Below are 16,379 nucleotides of genomic sequence, written 5' to 3' on the forward strand. Positions count from 1 at the left end.
ATGTTAAAGAAGCCCTCGCCCAGGTTGAAGATACTATGTATGTACAGAAATTGGATGCAGTATTGAAAAAGAACAGTGGGTATGCAACAATGGTGAAGTTTACAAAATTCTGCATACAAATGGACAACATGTGGATGATCTGGAACTTGATGTGTCCAACTTTGTTACCCTAAAATACAATCCACTTGTATCTTGCACCTGCAAAGTGGAACGTCTGTTTTCTGAATATAAGATTATTCTAGCTGAAAACAAAAGGAGTTTCAAGTTCGAAAATTTGAGATGATATGTTATCAAATGCAATCATGATCTTGATCTGTAAACTATTGTGTTTCATTTAACGCAGAACCATATTAATAGAAAACATGTGTATCGAATGAGCATTCAATCTTTCATAGTTTGTAATATACAGCATTTATAAATTAAACGGATTTCTGAAGTGCATATTTTACACTTTTTTAGTGCATATTTTGCATCTTTTTAGTGCATAACTATCCGAACCCTAGTTATCAGAATGAAACTGAAAACACACAAGCTAAAGCGATTATTTTTTTTGTGGGCAGATGGACAATGTTTTACACAATGGTTTACTCACTGACTGACAAAATTTCTTGCCAAATCAATTTTGGGGAGGACGAGGGGCAACGTTCACACACATGTATTCTTCTGAGTGGGGTCAGAGAACATTTTTTCCTATGCAGATTATCTGACTCGTGTGTTCTACAGCGTCGGGGCCAGGAAAAAGGAGTGGATAAACAAGGGGTGCGGCAATATTTTCTGGGAGCAGTCAAGTTTAGTGCACATCTGAATACCATTAAATGCTTGCTTATTTGGGCCAGAAGAGCATATATTTATTTACTTCTTTCTCATTTGCTGGGGAGCTGAAGTGGTATAGTCGGTAGGGCATCTTGATTAACACGATGGAGACCCAGGTTAGATTCCGGGGATAGGTGATCTAAGTTGCCGCATAAAGCAGCTTTGGAGCTCACCCACCCTCAAATAAATGGGTACCTTGGGGGGGGGGGGGGATAAAGGCTGCCCAAGCATGCTGCTGGTTACTTCAACTACAAATTGGAAAAAATGTAAGGATGTGTGTGGGGGGACATTTGTCACGGCATGTGCAAAGTGCACGGGGAACTTTACCTTCAGCTTTATATCATTTGCTGGGGGTGGGGGTTGACCTCCCCATATTCCCTGTGGTATCATCACTAGTCATTTACCTCGATTTTCTTGCTCGTGCCCCCTTGAACGAGACATCTTGACCAATTAACATAATGCTGAAAATCAATGGTTCCTTCTACTTTCATGTGAGGTCTAATATTAAGCAGTCACTCCTGGATTCTTACATTCAACGAGCATAACATACAATTTTCAAAAGTCAACCATCCCCCTCCCCCCTACAGATGCATTGATCACCATACCAATGGTGCATATTGAATTGGCTATGCAATAATTGCATGATTCGGCCCCTTTCTCTCTTTTTGCAATGCCCTTATCTGGGAAGGAAAACTGCTCCTAGGTCCTTTTAGAAGCAAGGAAGAGCGTAAAGCAGTGGTCCTCCCCTCTTTCTTCAACTTGGTTGATTTTATTTTATTTTAAAATTTTGGGTGCGTCAGCACTTAGGCTATTTTGCACCCGTCACATTATATGGGGTCCATCCCATTATCTTTACAAAGAACAACTCTATCGTTGCATAAGTAAAATCTTAAAGCTTAAAATGTTCTGACTTTCGTTAAAAGCTGATGCCGTAAAGGGGCACTCAGCACACACAAGGACAAAAAACAGGACAACACACACAAAATTATACTGCCCAGAGTGCCAGTCGCCAGAGCCTCGTTCGTCTGCAAAACGCAGTCCAGGGTGTACTAATGTGGAAGTGAGGTTGACAGTTGGGTGTACTACGTGGAAAATCACCCCTTACACCCCTCTTCAACTTGGGCAGGGTCTGATAAAAAAGTCTTTTGGCACTGAAGATCTTCAGAGGACCTAGAGCTCAACCACATGTTAGTCTCCAACTCCTCTCCCTCCCTGGTGGGTGCCATTGTTTAGTCTCCTGGCTACAGAGCAATGATTCACCCATCAGGATGGATGTTTGATTAGGTAACACCAGCACCAGACACAAGATTAGGAAACAAAGAGCACCAGACACAAAGTGAGGAGTTAAAAGAAAGCTAATTTTTTCTTGAGAGAAGTGCAGGAAGGAAATGCACACGATGCTAGGAATAATAGATGCTAATCGTTGATTTTCTTTGGAATCATCAATGTGCTGAAAATAAATCCTGCAATATTAAAACTTGATGGGGAGAGAAAAAAAGGCATTGTTATCCAAACAGGTTATTTACGGAGAAACTATTGGTGGAAAGGGTGTTTGCCCTTGCAAGACTGCAAAATCCAAGAATAATTTGTCCATTAATATCGACACATAATAATCAGTGCCTTTTCCAAGGTGGGAGGGGTTGATGGGGGACCCCCTCCACTTGGACCAATATTCCGAAAAAGAACTTAAAAAGGCAGGAAAAGATGGCAAATGAGGGCAGACTACTAAAAAAAAAGTATACGTAACCCCCCTACCTTTCAAAAATTCTGAGCATGTCACTGATAACTTACCCCCAAATGTGATGTCTAAAAATGGGCAAGTTTGACAAAGCTTGTTATGAGTTCACTTTATGCTGTTGGGCTGATAGGGACTGAATACATATGCAACTTAAAGTGGGATCTGAATGATCTGTGAACTGAATCCACGACACTTTCTTTACAGTATATAAAGATGCCTGACGTCCAGCTCTAAATGATCACCCCTCCAATTTTTCTTTGCAATATTATGTTATTTAAAAAAAAATCGAAGGAGAGAGATTGTTGCGCTGATTTCATATTGTGAAATGTAAAATCACTTCTTGTATATTTTGTTGCTTAGCAACCAGTTGTTGAAAACAATTGAATAGAGATAACACAAACATTTTGTGTGTAGTTCGGAACACAGTAAATCAAACATAAGTTATGTATTTATTTAGTGCAAATAATAGTTATATATACTACAGAACCTTATAATAACCTGTCTAAATATTGATATTTTCCTGTCATAACACAGTTTCCGACAATAGCTAAGAATGTAAGTGAAACGTTTTATTTTTTAACTCTGTCGTCTTGTATTGTCTTGTCTTGTTGCTGCTGGTTTATTTTATTTTCTCTTTTAGTTTCAGTATAAAATGTCTTTGAGTACTGTATCTGAAACTTACAAGTAAATAAATAAATAAATTCTACTTGAAAACAACCAACTAATGATGATTAGATTGTACCTTCGACAAAAATGTTGTACAAAGAAACGAACTGTGGCTGATACTACAAGAGACGAGTGTGCATAAGGTACACACATCTACTACAATTACAACAAGTAGGTTTTCTTACAGCAGATAATTTTTGGAAAAAGGGAGATAAACACCAAAATTAAACTACAAGTGTATAAGTCAGTAGTGGAACCAATTCTACTATAAGCTGGCCAGTAAGAGGAAAATAAGTAACACAAATAACGACAGTAGAGATGAAATGCTTCCGTAGAATAGTTGGTAAAATAAGAAGAGATAGAGTATGTAATGAAAGAATCAGAAGAATTAAATCAGAAGCCAATAGAAGAAAAACTGACACAAAGACAATTAAACTGGTTCGGACATGTGGTAAGAATGGATGAAGATAGACAAGCAAAACAATTTTTGTAAGAACAGGGGGAAGGAGAACAAGAGGTAAACCCCGGAAGACATTTGAAATAGGAATGCAAGAAATAGGACAAAAGAAAGTAAAAGGAATAAGATAATTGAAGAGGATGGCAAAGGAATGGGAGAGATGGAAGGAGTGAATAGAGGGCAACCCTGACACTATGAGGCAAAAGCAGAAAGAGGAAGAAGAAGAAGGCTTACTTGCATGAAGTTAGCACCAACAACTAAACAAATACAACAAAATCTTAAAAAAAACACTAACGTCTTTTCCTCTGTTTCCACACCGTATGGTAGAAAATTTTTCCATGGTTCAACTGGATTTCCAAACTCGGCCAACTCTTTCACATTTGAACCAATATACACTGCCATGTTTCTTGGAGAAGTCAGAGATTTCCGGACTTCCTCTAGATAAGACACAACTTCCGACCCCACTTCATCTATATTTGCAACAACATTTGGCAGGAACTTTTGCTGCTTCATTATACTTGATGCATGATGATTATTATCTGAAAAAATAAAGACATTCTTCAAACCACCTCCTTATCATCTAAGTGCACACTTTGAAAGTTACATGACAAGCTGCACATGTTGCTTGTCCTTCATGTTCATTATATCAACTACATTGGGTCACCTCTGTCTGTTGGTGGTGTGTGCTCACTGAATGATTTCTTTACAGATTGCAGGGGGAAGTGCCTATTCTAGTGTGTGTAGTTTGTGATCGCACCACTTGTCACTTCGGCCTGGAAGCTCCTTTGGACAAAAAGTTCCTTTTGTGATAATTTTGTGAGAGTGCGTACCCATAAGTAATAGGATTTCTAAATGTGGATAGAGCAATGCAATAGACCTGGGTTCGATCCCTGGTGGGGGAGAACCAGGAGGATTTCTTCCACATGTCCAAGTGGCTCTGGCACTTACCCAGCATTGTATAAAGTGGGTACCTGGAGAAAACTTCGGATTGAGGGAGAGGGAGAGTAAAGGCAGCCAGAGACTTGGTGCTGATCTCATCACCCCCACTTTTAGGCATGTTCAAAAAATTGAGGGTCCCAACTCCAAACCCCCCGTTATGTCTTCATGGCATGGTGCAAAGCACAGGGGAGCTCTTTACATAGCAGAAAGTAGTGGTGACAATTTTCATACTGTGTTTTAGATCGAACAGGAAGTAGTGGTAACAATTTTGTTACTGTGCTATAGCTATAGACTGAACAGGAAGTTAGTGGTGACAAATTTGTTACAGTGCTTTAGACTGGAATCCACAAAATATTGTACATTTCATGCTACTTTTCCAACATTCTTGAATAACTTAGACAATGAAACTGCATGTTGATTAGATAAAATTCATGACATGAAAATACAAAGAAATGCAAATGTCGAGAGCATTGAGTCATGCACTTAGCCAAATAACTACAATCGGACTGAATTAACTTGAGACAAATGGCTGCAGGAGTACCAACCTACAGTGAATGCTTGACACTCGCGAGAATCACGGGCAATCAGCTGACAATGGGAGATGGGAGATTTGAAAAATTGTACATTGTATAACGGAAATATCACTGTATTAAGAGAACATGCTAAGAAAATTATAAGCATTATAAGTATTTTATCTTACACAATAAATGGATAAACAGTTTATTCTTTACCTTTAATCTGTAATTTGAAAACACCGAGGATCTATGCTCTGCCGCTTCCCTTGCTTCACCAGTCACTGACCGCAAGTCCTTTCAACAGTTGGTAAGATTTTGCATGCCCGAACATTAGTTTCTGTTGGCCCGTTACAGCGGGAAGTCCCCCGCTCTAGCCAATTCGAGCACAGTTGCATCACTCACAGAGCGGCCATTTCTCTCAAGTTAATTCTGCCAGACTGTACAGTCAACTCTCGATACAAAGACCTTTCACAGTTCCCAGGAAAAGGGGTCATTATTTTGAAGGGATTGTTATTGGAATTTGCACCAACTTTCAGCTTAAACAGAGCTAAAATGGACACAAAGATTCCTAGGAGACGGTAACACAATTTATCCTGCATATTTATACAACCTGTTGTTAATACAACAAGAAAACTTTTTCAAAAGAAAGAATTTTAAATAATGTTATTTCTTTTAATTGTGCACAGTCGTTGCTCTTCCCCTAAATTCTTAATTATAGTTCATGAGAAGCCAGTTTGCATAGACCTACGAAGGACACCAGTCACACTAGCACCAGTAAAAGTTGGGAAATAATTGGGCAGAATGAACGGTGGATGATATACGGGGTCTACTACAGCATTGTTACAGGATTAAATGGTAAGATAAGATCTCTTGGAAGTTAAAACTTGTGATCTGTTTGCACCGAACATGTATCCTAGGACACATTAAAAAGTGTCACACTCCATAAGGGTTTGGAATTGGATTTCACTTTAAAATGTATATTTAGTCCCAGATTAGCCCATCAGCATAAAATGAACTCAAAACTAGCTTTATGTTACTCTCACATTACAATGGGAGATTGTTGTTGATTTAGGAGTATTCTCGATGACAAACACCTACTCCTCCCAAAAGTTTTCCAATTGAATAATTTTTTTTTTCAATGGGTCTCAGTAATCATTTCTAGATTGAGCACTTTTTCCCCCCACATGAATGTAGTGACTGCACCAGCCTAAAATAAGTGGGGGGGCTATAGATTTTGGAGTCAAATTCTCGGGGCACTAACTAATATCGGCTAAAAGGTAATTACATAATACTTTTCTATGGTATAATTTTACCAGTGACATATTTTACAGTCAGAACCAAAGATAAATCACTGAGATGTTATGTTGCATTTTGTTCCATAGACATGAATCTTTTATGTCAAATAAAATGAAATAATTATATTATTTTCTTTTCAATGGTATTTTCAACGAAAAATAAAGTTCCTGATTAATATTTTATGCTCATTATTATAAGTAGTAGCGTACATAAAACTTCATTGATACTGTCATTTAAAGCAGTATGATCCCAATAGAATCCTTGTTTTCTAGTAAGTTCGGCAGGAATATGTAACCCTCGATTATGCTAAACAAATATATTTTTTGTTTAGCTAGAGCAAGGCCCCAGGAGGATGCAAGAAGCCTTTCCTGCAAAAGTGTACGTTTTACGATGCGAAGAAACGTGACAAAACCACCACGTATGGAAGGCAAACCTGCATTAAGTTTATATCGCATGTTTACAGAGCCGTGCCTCCTGAAGTTATAAAAATTCCAACTTCAATGATTCTTTTAGACATGCGATAGTTGAAAAAAATATGTTTAGATGCACCCAAAGTGCATCATTATCAGATTATGCATATAACGTGTTATTGGAATCAACATATTTGTGTAAATTGGGTGCCTCCCCGATGGCGTAGTAATAACGTCGATGTCTTGTAATGAAGGGTCCTCGCGTCGATACTCAATGGAGGCACAAAGTGGATCGGATCGCACTTTAAACTGTAGGTTGGCTCGCGATTTAGCCTATTTGAGAATCAAGTGGACTTAAAAAAAATATATATATATCAACCTTAAGAATATTAGAATAAACTAATTCACCCGCAGGTAAGTCAAATTTCACATATCCTTCTTCATCCTCGTTCATAGACTTCCTGCAATACTCTTGTGTTGCATCCCACCAGGTGCGAAAAATGTGAAGTTATTATTTCCCCGTACTGCGTTATTTCTTTTCATAACAGTAAGGCTAAATTCTCGTTTTATCTGAACTTTTAAAAAATGTGCAAAATACGTCTCTATCTTTAAACAACCACCCTTTCCCATGTATGTGTAAAATAATCCCACTCTGTCTCAGAAAACCTCTTCCGAAGATCAAATGAAGGAAACAACTCTCAAGTCTCAACAATTATAATTTTTTGCTTAAATTTCCTATCATTTATACAAACAGTAGCACATATCATGTCCTTTGGTGCAACACTGTCAACAGCTAATGTTACTTTCCTCGTCCTAATAAATTTACTTCCAACCAGTGACTGCGCCAGGGAAATTTGACCGGGGGGGGGGGGGGGGGGAAGCCTGGCAACAAAATATTGTAAGGGGCAGTCACATTAAAATGCCCGAAAACACTACACATATTATATAATAATAATTATAATAATAATAATTATTATTATTATAATTATTATTATATTCATGTATGGTGTTTTGTGTGTGTCTTTTATTTAGAGTGGACGTTTACTGCCTAAATTTACTTCTTGATTACGAGTTTATCTCCACATGATTCATTTTAATAAAGACATTAATTCTTTTTTATTGGTAAGTTGCGTTGTCTCTAGTGGCCTATTTCAGTATTGAAAGACATTCATAATTTTATAATTCATCGTCTTTCTTGAGATGAAACTACTGATATAAATATTTAAGTTATAAGATAATAATGTAAATGATGAAAATAATGCTTCTAAGAGTTTAATTTTCTTGCAAAATAAACGTGACGTTGGAAGAAATGAATCTTCTTAAGTATTAGAAACAATGTGAGGCACTTAGTGAAGTGCAATTCTCCTGTAGGAGAATTCTGCTCTATGTGCTTTGGAGAACACATTGCCCATCCTTGGTACGTCCAGGACTTGACATTTCTTCTCAATGGCAAGAACAGCCAAATGAGGCAGTTTGCATCCAGCATCCTGTTTCGAGCAAGCCTTTTCAAAGATTTTAAGGACAACCATCTTCGTAACGCTGAAGAGTTTTGGGCAAAATTTGTGTTTCACCTTTCAGGGAAATGTTATCACAGGATAAAAAATCAGACAAAGGTTACAGTTATCTCATAATTCAAGAAATATTCTGACCCTGGCAATACTTACTCTTACTCTACCACTCCAACGTATGTCTGTGCTACCCAATTACAGGCACCTATGGAGTTCGTGGGAAGAAGTTCTTCGATTTTGATATGTACGAGAAAGAGTGAACCTGCATCCAATGATTGAAGAGTGGCAAATCCTAATAAGCATTCTTTTACCTGCCCGCGATATGTTTTGAATCGAATTTTAAGTGTAATTTGCATTTTAAGGTTCACGTTCAATACATTTCCAAATAATATCCCCTCATTAGCTTCAAGAGTATCGAAGAAATTCCCTTTGTTAAGGTTTCCTCAGACTCATCATCTCGAAATTCAAGTCCCTGAATAGTAAGAAACCGCGATGAATCCCCAACAACTGACATGCAGTGTCGGTTTTCTTCGATCACTTTTGGTCCTGGGTTCGATACCCAGTGGAGGCACTGTAAACTATTAGTCCAATCCCGATCTTTTCTGTGCATAAAATGGACTTAAAACATCAAATCAACCAACCAACCAAATCTTGAATCAACTTTCAATGTCTTTTAATAACGAGCGTTATCACTAACGACCACGATTAGAATAATTTGCCCGTACTACAGATGATGTCTTGTGGTCCTGAAAATATTCGTAATGTTTTAAAACCATCCACATTCAACACTTTTCCCCAGTTCTTAAGACTGGTTAAACCTAAGGTTAATCTCGGCTATTACAGGACATAAATGAATGAGAAATCACCTATGCCCGGGTCGGCACTCGAATCTTGAACGAAAGTCACATACACATAGCTCTATATATATACACTAAACCAATTAATATTTGTTAATCAAGTTGGTATAATAAGCAGAAAAGTGATATCATGCAGAATACACCACTTTGAAAAGGTGAAAATCGTCATACTCTTATAAATGAACTCTCTTATTATTCGATATTTAATTAACTTTAGTTGGAGGGCCCGGGGGGGTGGGGCGAAGTGTCCGACATGGGACGTCCCCCTGCCTCCTCTGGCGTCGTCACTGCTTCCAACCCTCTAATAACTTCGCTGCTGATAGCCTCCCTCACCTTCGAAATGGAAGCTTGTGTGTCGGCGAATAATACAAAGAACTTGTGTTCACTGTCCCTCTTTCATTCAAAGTCTGCCGTTTTCCTTTTCAGCTTTTCCTGCAAAACTTCCTGTCAGCAAGCAAAGCAAATTACGGAATTTTTATTGCCCCTCCCTTGCATCAACCTTCATTCCTAGGCCTGGATTTATGGCACTTACCCGCACCTGCAGGTCAACCTCGCCCCTATGTTTGGTGTTTGCCCCCTGAAGAAACGGTGTCCATTGTTCAAAGCGAAACCTCTGTCAGTGGGGAACGGCGAAAAATAGTCTCGGAATACACCCTGGCCGTAAACAGGCTCCCGCCACCCTGACATTGGTGTCAGCTTCCCTCTGAAGTTTGATAAAACTACTTTGTGAAATTTGTTTAGTAACGATTGAAAATGTAGACAGTAGATACTATATGTATTTTGCTCATAAACTTGAAGGCTAAATTCACAGAATAAAAAGAACAGCTACAACATTCCTTCATCTAATTCACAGAAAGGCTAATCGGGACTGGACCCACACTTTAAAGTGGGATTCAAATCACTATGTTCCTTCACCGGGTATCGAACCCGGCACCCCTTGCTTACAAGGTGACGACGCTACCACTGTACCATCGGGGAGTCCCCATAGAACAAAGTTTTCTTCTACGACGATTATACAGAACTTAGTGCACTTCCTTCATTTGAAATCTATTCTATATCAACCTCAGTATTTCGTTATTACAATCCAAGGAATAGTATTCTCCTTAAATAAGAAATACATAAATAAAAAAAAGCATTGGAAATAATCTTCAAACGGACGTAAAAAAATCGAATCCAACCACCTGCAGAATGCCTGAGGGAAACAACAAGAATTTTCTCAACAAAGACATATCCGAAATGTCCATAACGTTCTAATAATTTCGCAACCCGTGCAAATAATCATGTGGTAAAATCTTGTCGTGGTTCCCTGTAAACACTAAAATCACCAAATTACTTCTTTCCATATTTCCCGTATTTTCTCCTCGTCTTTAGCTCTCAGCTGTTCGGAGTGGAATAATGCAAGATTATTTGTCCCTAATTATCTCCTTCTCTTAGTCTTGCTAATATCTTGGACTCCTTAATAACTTTCCCAACAACTCCTTATCAATTTGTACTGCCATGTTTCCAACAATGTTTTTCCTACTTCCTAATAACATTCACTTCTGTACACCCTTTGATGTAAAAAATAAATAATAATAATAAACCCTATCCGTCGCTCCGTTTATCTTTCCAACCTATAGAGCTGAGACTATTTTTACAAGATAAACCTCGGACGCAGACACTCCACGATCTTTTGGCCCCTCCTTCCACCTTCTCTACCTGCCCTTTTACTTGATGTTATTCAGAATTGTATTAGTATCTGGAGTACTATTGTTACATTAAGTTATTAACCTGGAATAAATTGAAAAACAAAAATGGGGAGTAATGTTATGTTTCGAAAGAGTATTGAAAATAAATAAGTTTAAGTATTCATTCATTCCTCTCTTTTGACTTAATACACGTTTATCAACGTTTCTAATTGAAATACTTTATTCCAAGCGAACAAGTATTTGCAACTGATTAAATATTTTGCTTTTATTTTTTCGAGACATTCGAGACGAGACGAGACTTTTCAAAAGTCGTCCCATCCCGTCTCGTGTCTCGTCTCGAAAACAAGACGAGAAAGTCATTCCGTCTCGTCCCGTCTCGAATTTCAAAAGGCTTGTCCCGTCTCGTGTCTCGTCTCGTTTTCGAGACGAGACACGAGACGAGATGGGACGTGTCCCGTCCCGTGAGCAACACTAATAAAAAGTATGCTTAATTCAGGAAATGCATGTTACTTCTCTCTTCATAAACTATTGTCTTCTCGTTTAATATCTAAGAAACTAAAAGTTATAATATACAAAACAGTAATTTTGCCTGTAGTATTATATGGGTGTGAAACTTGGTCCCTTACATTGAAAGAGGAACATAAATTGAGAGTATTTGAAAATAAGATCCTTAGGAAAATATTTGGACCTAAAAGAGATTAGGAGACAGGTGAGTGGGGGAAGGTTACATAATTTAGAACTAAATAATTTGTATTCATGTCCAGATATTATTAGAATAATTAAATGAAGAAGGCTTAGGTGGGCAGGCCATGTGGCACGAATGGGAGAGGAAAGAGGAGTTTACAGGATTCTTGTTGGGAAACCTGATGGCAAGAGACCTGTAGGACGGCCAAGACAAAGATGGAGGGACAACGTTGAGATGGACCTAAAGGAAATCGGTACGGATAGAAAAGAGTATATAGATCTTGCTCAGGATAGGGACAGATGGAAGGCCTGTGTTGCTGCAGCCACAAACCTTCGGGTTTAAGAAGGCGAGAGAGTGAGCGAGTTAGTTTAAAAACGTACAATGAAGGTGTAATTTTAGATACATTGTGCAGAAAAGTGTGCTAAAAAAAATGCAAATTTTGGGAAAAATAAATAAATAAACACCCAAAAATCAGGGTCCCTACACCTTCCAGAAATATGCAACAAGAAATGGTGGAATTTTGTGATAGTTAAGAAGTTATCTGCATGTAATACTAATAATAATAATAACACTCCAGCAAAGTATATCAACATTCACCTTTATGGTGCAGGTATTGTATGGAAAAACTTCCATGTTTTAAGATAGTTGTGAATAATTAATTTCAAAGGTCCACTGGCTTCATTATGATAAGTTATGACAAGGTATTACTCTAACTTTGAACTTGACTGCATCACTTTGTGAAAAAATATAGTAGGAAAACTCTATCTCACACCTTATTTTAACGAAAAACTAAAAATACATAAATGAAATATTGACTGAAAAATAGTATCTCCTCGGCTCTAATAATAACAAGGGAATGGAATATTAAATGTGCTCATTGTATCCAAATATATTCGTTTGGAGGTTATGTGGAGAAATAATCCATACTAATCCACTTAAAGGTCATTTTTCCAATGCGCTCAGTTTCTGTACTGAAATTATGATATTCCATTCAACCACAAATATATGTCTAACAATATGAGATATTTTATGTCTGCAATGTAACAAAAACCAAGAAAAATTACGAAAGTTCAATAATGTGCATTATTTACCTGGATGTAGAGGCACGCAGTTTGAGCATAAGGCCCACAGGCAAAACTAGAAGAACGGCCCAGGCCCAATCCAAAATGAATTTCTGTAGTGTCCGACTCTAGCTCTCGGACTATTTGCTCATGTGGTATTTCCATATCATCCCTTTTTATTGGCATTGCCAAAATAGCTTCTATAAACAATGGCAAATACAGTCTCACATTTTTTGCAATTTGTGATGTGTTCATGAAGACCATGAGCTGAAATAAATTTAGAGGAAAAAATAAATTTTGATACTTTTCTAGCATGCATATGACTTAAGTAGTGTAAATTCACTTAGATCAAAGGCTTATTTATGACCATTCTGTTTCATTTTATGACAAATAATTGTATTAATATACTCAAAGCAAGTACTTATATTTATCCACGAATCTGATTAGTTTTGTTCTAATACTTTTGGTGGCCACTACCTAGGAACTTGTTTATTTCTTGTTGTACCATTTTCTCTGAGAACTGTTATGTGCACTGTTGCCCACAGATTTTTAGTTGTTGCAGGAACAGCACTTGTTTTGGGTATAGTATTCAAATGTTTGCACATTTTCCCTTCTTTGAAACATTAACGCATATCTGACCACTGTCGACATAAAATTTAATAATGTAGTATATTTTTTTGCTCATGTGTTTTGTGGTATTTCTTTACAAATATAATTTTCGTGGATGAGTTGGCAACTACTTCAGCGATTGCAGCAGAGTGACATTCAGTTTCCCTCCACAGAGCTTGGAGAGTCATTGTTGTTCACACGTGTTTCCATTAGTGTGTTTGCATCGTGTTGTATAATTTTTCCAGGTTGACTACAGATCAGATTGCTTGTATATTAGAAGAGACAGACGACCTCGTAGATGCAATTGTATACACCGAGCCTCCTGAGAATGTTCTTCTAAGTGATGGTGACAGTGAAGATGAGTGCATTTGAGACAGGGTGAACCAGATGATGGATAATGTTGCAGCTATTTCAGTCAAAAATCTGAAGCGTCAACAAGCACAGATCCTGGAAAGTTGTATTCAGTTGTATTCAAATCGAGAGTAAACAAATCAAGACTGGAGTAAAAGTTATACCTTCACATCAGATAATGAAGATAAAAGAGTTCACATGGCCAGACTTTCTTCAAAATGATTTCACACCAGTACAATTGTTCAAAATGTTTTTGGACGATGAAGTTATTGAATTTATAGTTCAATCCACAATTCAGTATCCTGTACAGAAGAGAAAACCTGCATTTACATTGTACAAGAATGAACTCAAACTTTTATTTGCAATATTACTGCTTTCTGTATACAGTGTAATGGCTAGAACCAGAATGTATTGGGAATTAGCTGAAGATGTATATCACGCAGGTGTTTCAAAAGCACTGTCAAGAAATAGGTTTGAAGGAATACTGCGATACATACAGATTTGTGACAATTCAAAACTAGATGCTGTTGATCGTTTTGGGAAGATAAGGCCAGTTTGGTCTATGATAAATGAGTGTTGGTTCCAATTTTATCCAGGTGATACGTATGTCTCAATTGATGAGTCAATGGTGCCAAACAGCACATCAACAGAAAGTCATTCGGTTTGGTTTCAAAGTATGGGCATTGTCTTGGATATCTTATTCAAGGAGAGCCTTATCAAGGTGCTGCAACGGGAAATACAATACAAGAATTTGGAGTAGGCAGCTCTGTAGTCATGGATTTGATATACGAACTTTCGGCTCGTTCACAGCTCTCTTTGATCTTTGAGAACTATTTTACTTCCATTCGTCTGCTGGAACATTTACAGGCACATGTAAGTTATCTGCTTAACGTTTCCATGAACAATGCATGGGAACTTTACCGCATGACTGCTAAAGGAAAAGAAGATGGGCTTCATCTGCTCTCATTTATGAGGTATGTAGTACGGAATTATATGCAGTCGTACAGGACAAACCATCCACTAGCAGGAAGGTCAAGCGTTAAAGTCTCATCCAGAGTATTGCCTGAAGTGTGATTTGATGGCACATCATATCATTTGGAAACTGTTTCAAAGCAAGTCCGCTGTGGACATTGTGGAAAGGCTACAAGGAAAAAATTTAAGAAGTGCAATGTCAGCTGCCATATACAGTATTCAGAGGCATTTCACACACAAAATAGATCGGCAACACTTACACAAAATATGCATAGTTTTCTATTTCCAAAATTTACTTGTTTTTCTTTGTTAGGTTCAAAAGTGGCAATTCAAGCCAGGCACCCAGCCTACAGCTCACCTAGCAGCAGCACAGCCCGGACCATCAGGGGCAAGAACACCATCTTCTGAACACGCTAAGTGGTACGAGGTTCGTGGCTTCCGCCATTTCCCCAAAATAGTAAGAGAACAGCGACAATGTGCACTGTGCGGACCATGAACCAAATGCTGCAGCAGGTGCTGCTGCATCATGTGTGTGATGTGCTGCTGTGTCTGAAGCTGTTTTATGGAGTACCATCAGTGAGAGTCATGGCTCCAGACCAATCATGGGAGCTGCAGCAGCATAGGTAAGTACAAGACGACATATTTGTACTTCTTTTCCAATGACTTTTTGACCAAATGTGCACTTACTTATATTCTGAAAGAGTCAGTGGTGCCCAGACATGTCATTTTGGGGGTACAAGTCGTGTTCTATTGGTTATAAGATAATAGTGCAATCATTTTCGTGTTACTAAACTATTAGCGATTATGTCTATGTGTATTGTTACAATGTCTTGTACTTTTTGTCAGGGTGAGGTGTGGGGCAAAACCCCCATTTTTTTTCAAAAAAATTCTTGAATTTTCAGGTTCATCCTCCCCCTCCCTCCATATATACGCAGAGTGTGCATAAATTTTATATAGTCCGAATCTATGGTTCAATCTGAGTAAAACGATATATCATTTGTCTGTCTACGGCAATTAGCGTCCGATCTACAGTTGTTTGAAGTTAACTATGCATTTTGTTGAAATTAGAGACTTGAGTCAGTGGCACGCAGACATGTCGTTTTGGGGGGGGGTACAAGTAGAGTTCTATTGATCATATGATAATAGTGCAAATATTTTCTTATTCCTAACACTCAGGCGATTATTTCTGTGTGTATTGTTACAATGTCTTGTACTTCTTGTCAGGGTGAGGGGTTCTTCAAAAATTTTGGAATTTTCAGTTTCCTCCCCCCTCCCTCCATATATACGCCGAATATGCATAAATTTTATATAATCCGAATCTATGGTTCAATCCGAGTAAAACGATATATCATTTGTCTGTCTACGGCAATTAGCATCCGATCTAGTCATTTTTACAAAAACTCCGCATTTTGCTGAAAATCAGCTTGGGCAGCAAGATTACATACAAAAGAGGCTCCGGTGGCTAAAGGTTAAATGCACGACAAAATTATTCTTAAGAAATAAAGTGACCAAATCTTAACCACAACTCAATACATTTTTAGATTTTTAAATATTCAATTTTATCAAATCACTGTACAGCTATACAACAATGAATGTTCACTATACTGTAGAAAATAGCAAAAAGTTCTTGACCTAAAGCATAATTTCTTGACTTTCTTTATTGGTATATACCCTGTTATAATATCAATTATGTGTGATGCAAAATAAATACATATCTTTAGCTTACATCTTCAAAATAGTTCATACAAAGCAAGTTAGTGAAGTTGGAATCATCTGTACAAGAACAAGCATATTTTAGTCCTTCAGATGTGCTT

General features: G+C 37.7%; 1 protein-coding gene across 1 annotated transcript in view; it reads right to left on the bottom strand.

Moving 5' to 3' along the window:
• Nucleotides 1–16,379, bottom strand: part of LOC145986010 (uncharacterized protein C05D11.1-like) — a 158,912-nt gene that overhangs the window by 50,766 nt on the left and 91,767 nt on the right. The window contains exons 6-8 of the mRNA XM_083120184.1: nucleotides 12,664–12,900; nucleotides 5,159–5,201; nucleotides 3,970–4,213 (exon numbers count right to left, since the gene is read on the bottom strand). Of these exons, the coding sequence (XP_082976310.1) occupies nucleotides 3,970–4,213; nucleotides 5,159–5,201; nucleotides 12,664–12,900 (524 nt within the window). The remainder of the gene's footprint in view (nucleotides 1–3,969; nucleotides 4,214–5,158; nucleotides 5,202–12,663; nucleotides 12,901–16,379) is intronic.

This window comes from Lepisma saccharinum, chromosome 1 (genome assembly GCF_977018435.1).
Source record: "Lepisma saccharinum chromosome 1, izLepSacc3.1, whole genome shotgun sequence".
Taxonomy (NCBI): Eukaryota; Metazoa; Arthropoda; class Insecta; order Zygentoma; family Lepismatidae; genus Lepisma; species Lepisma saccharinum.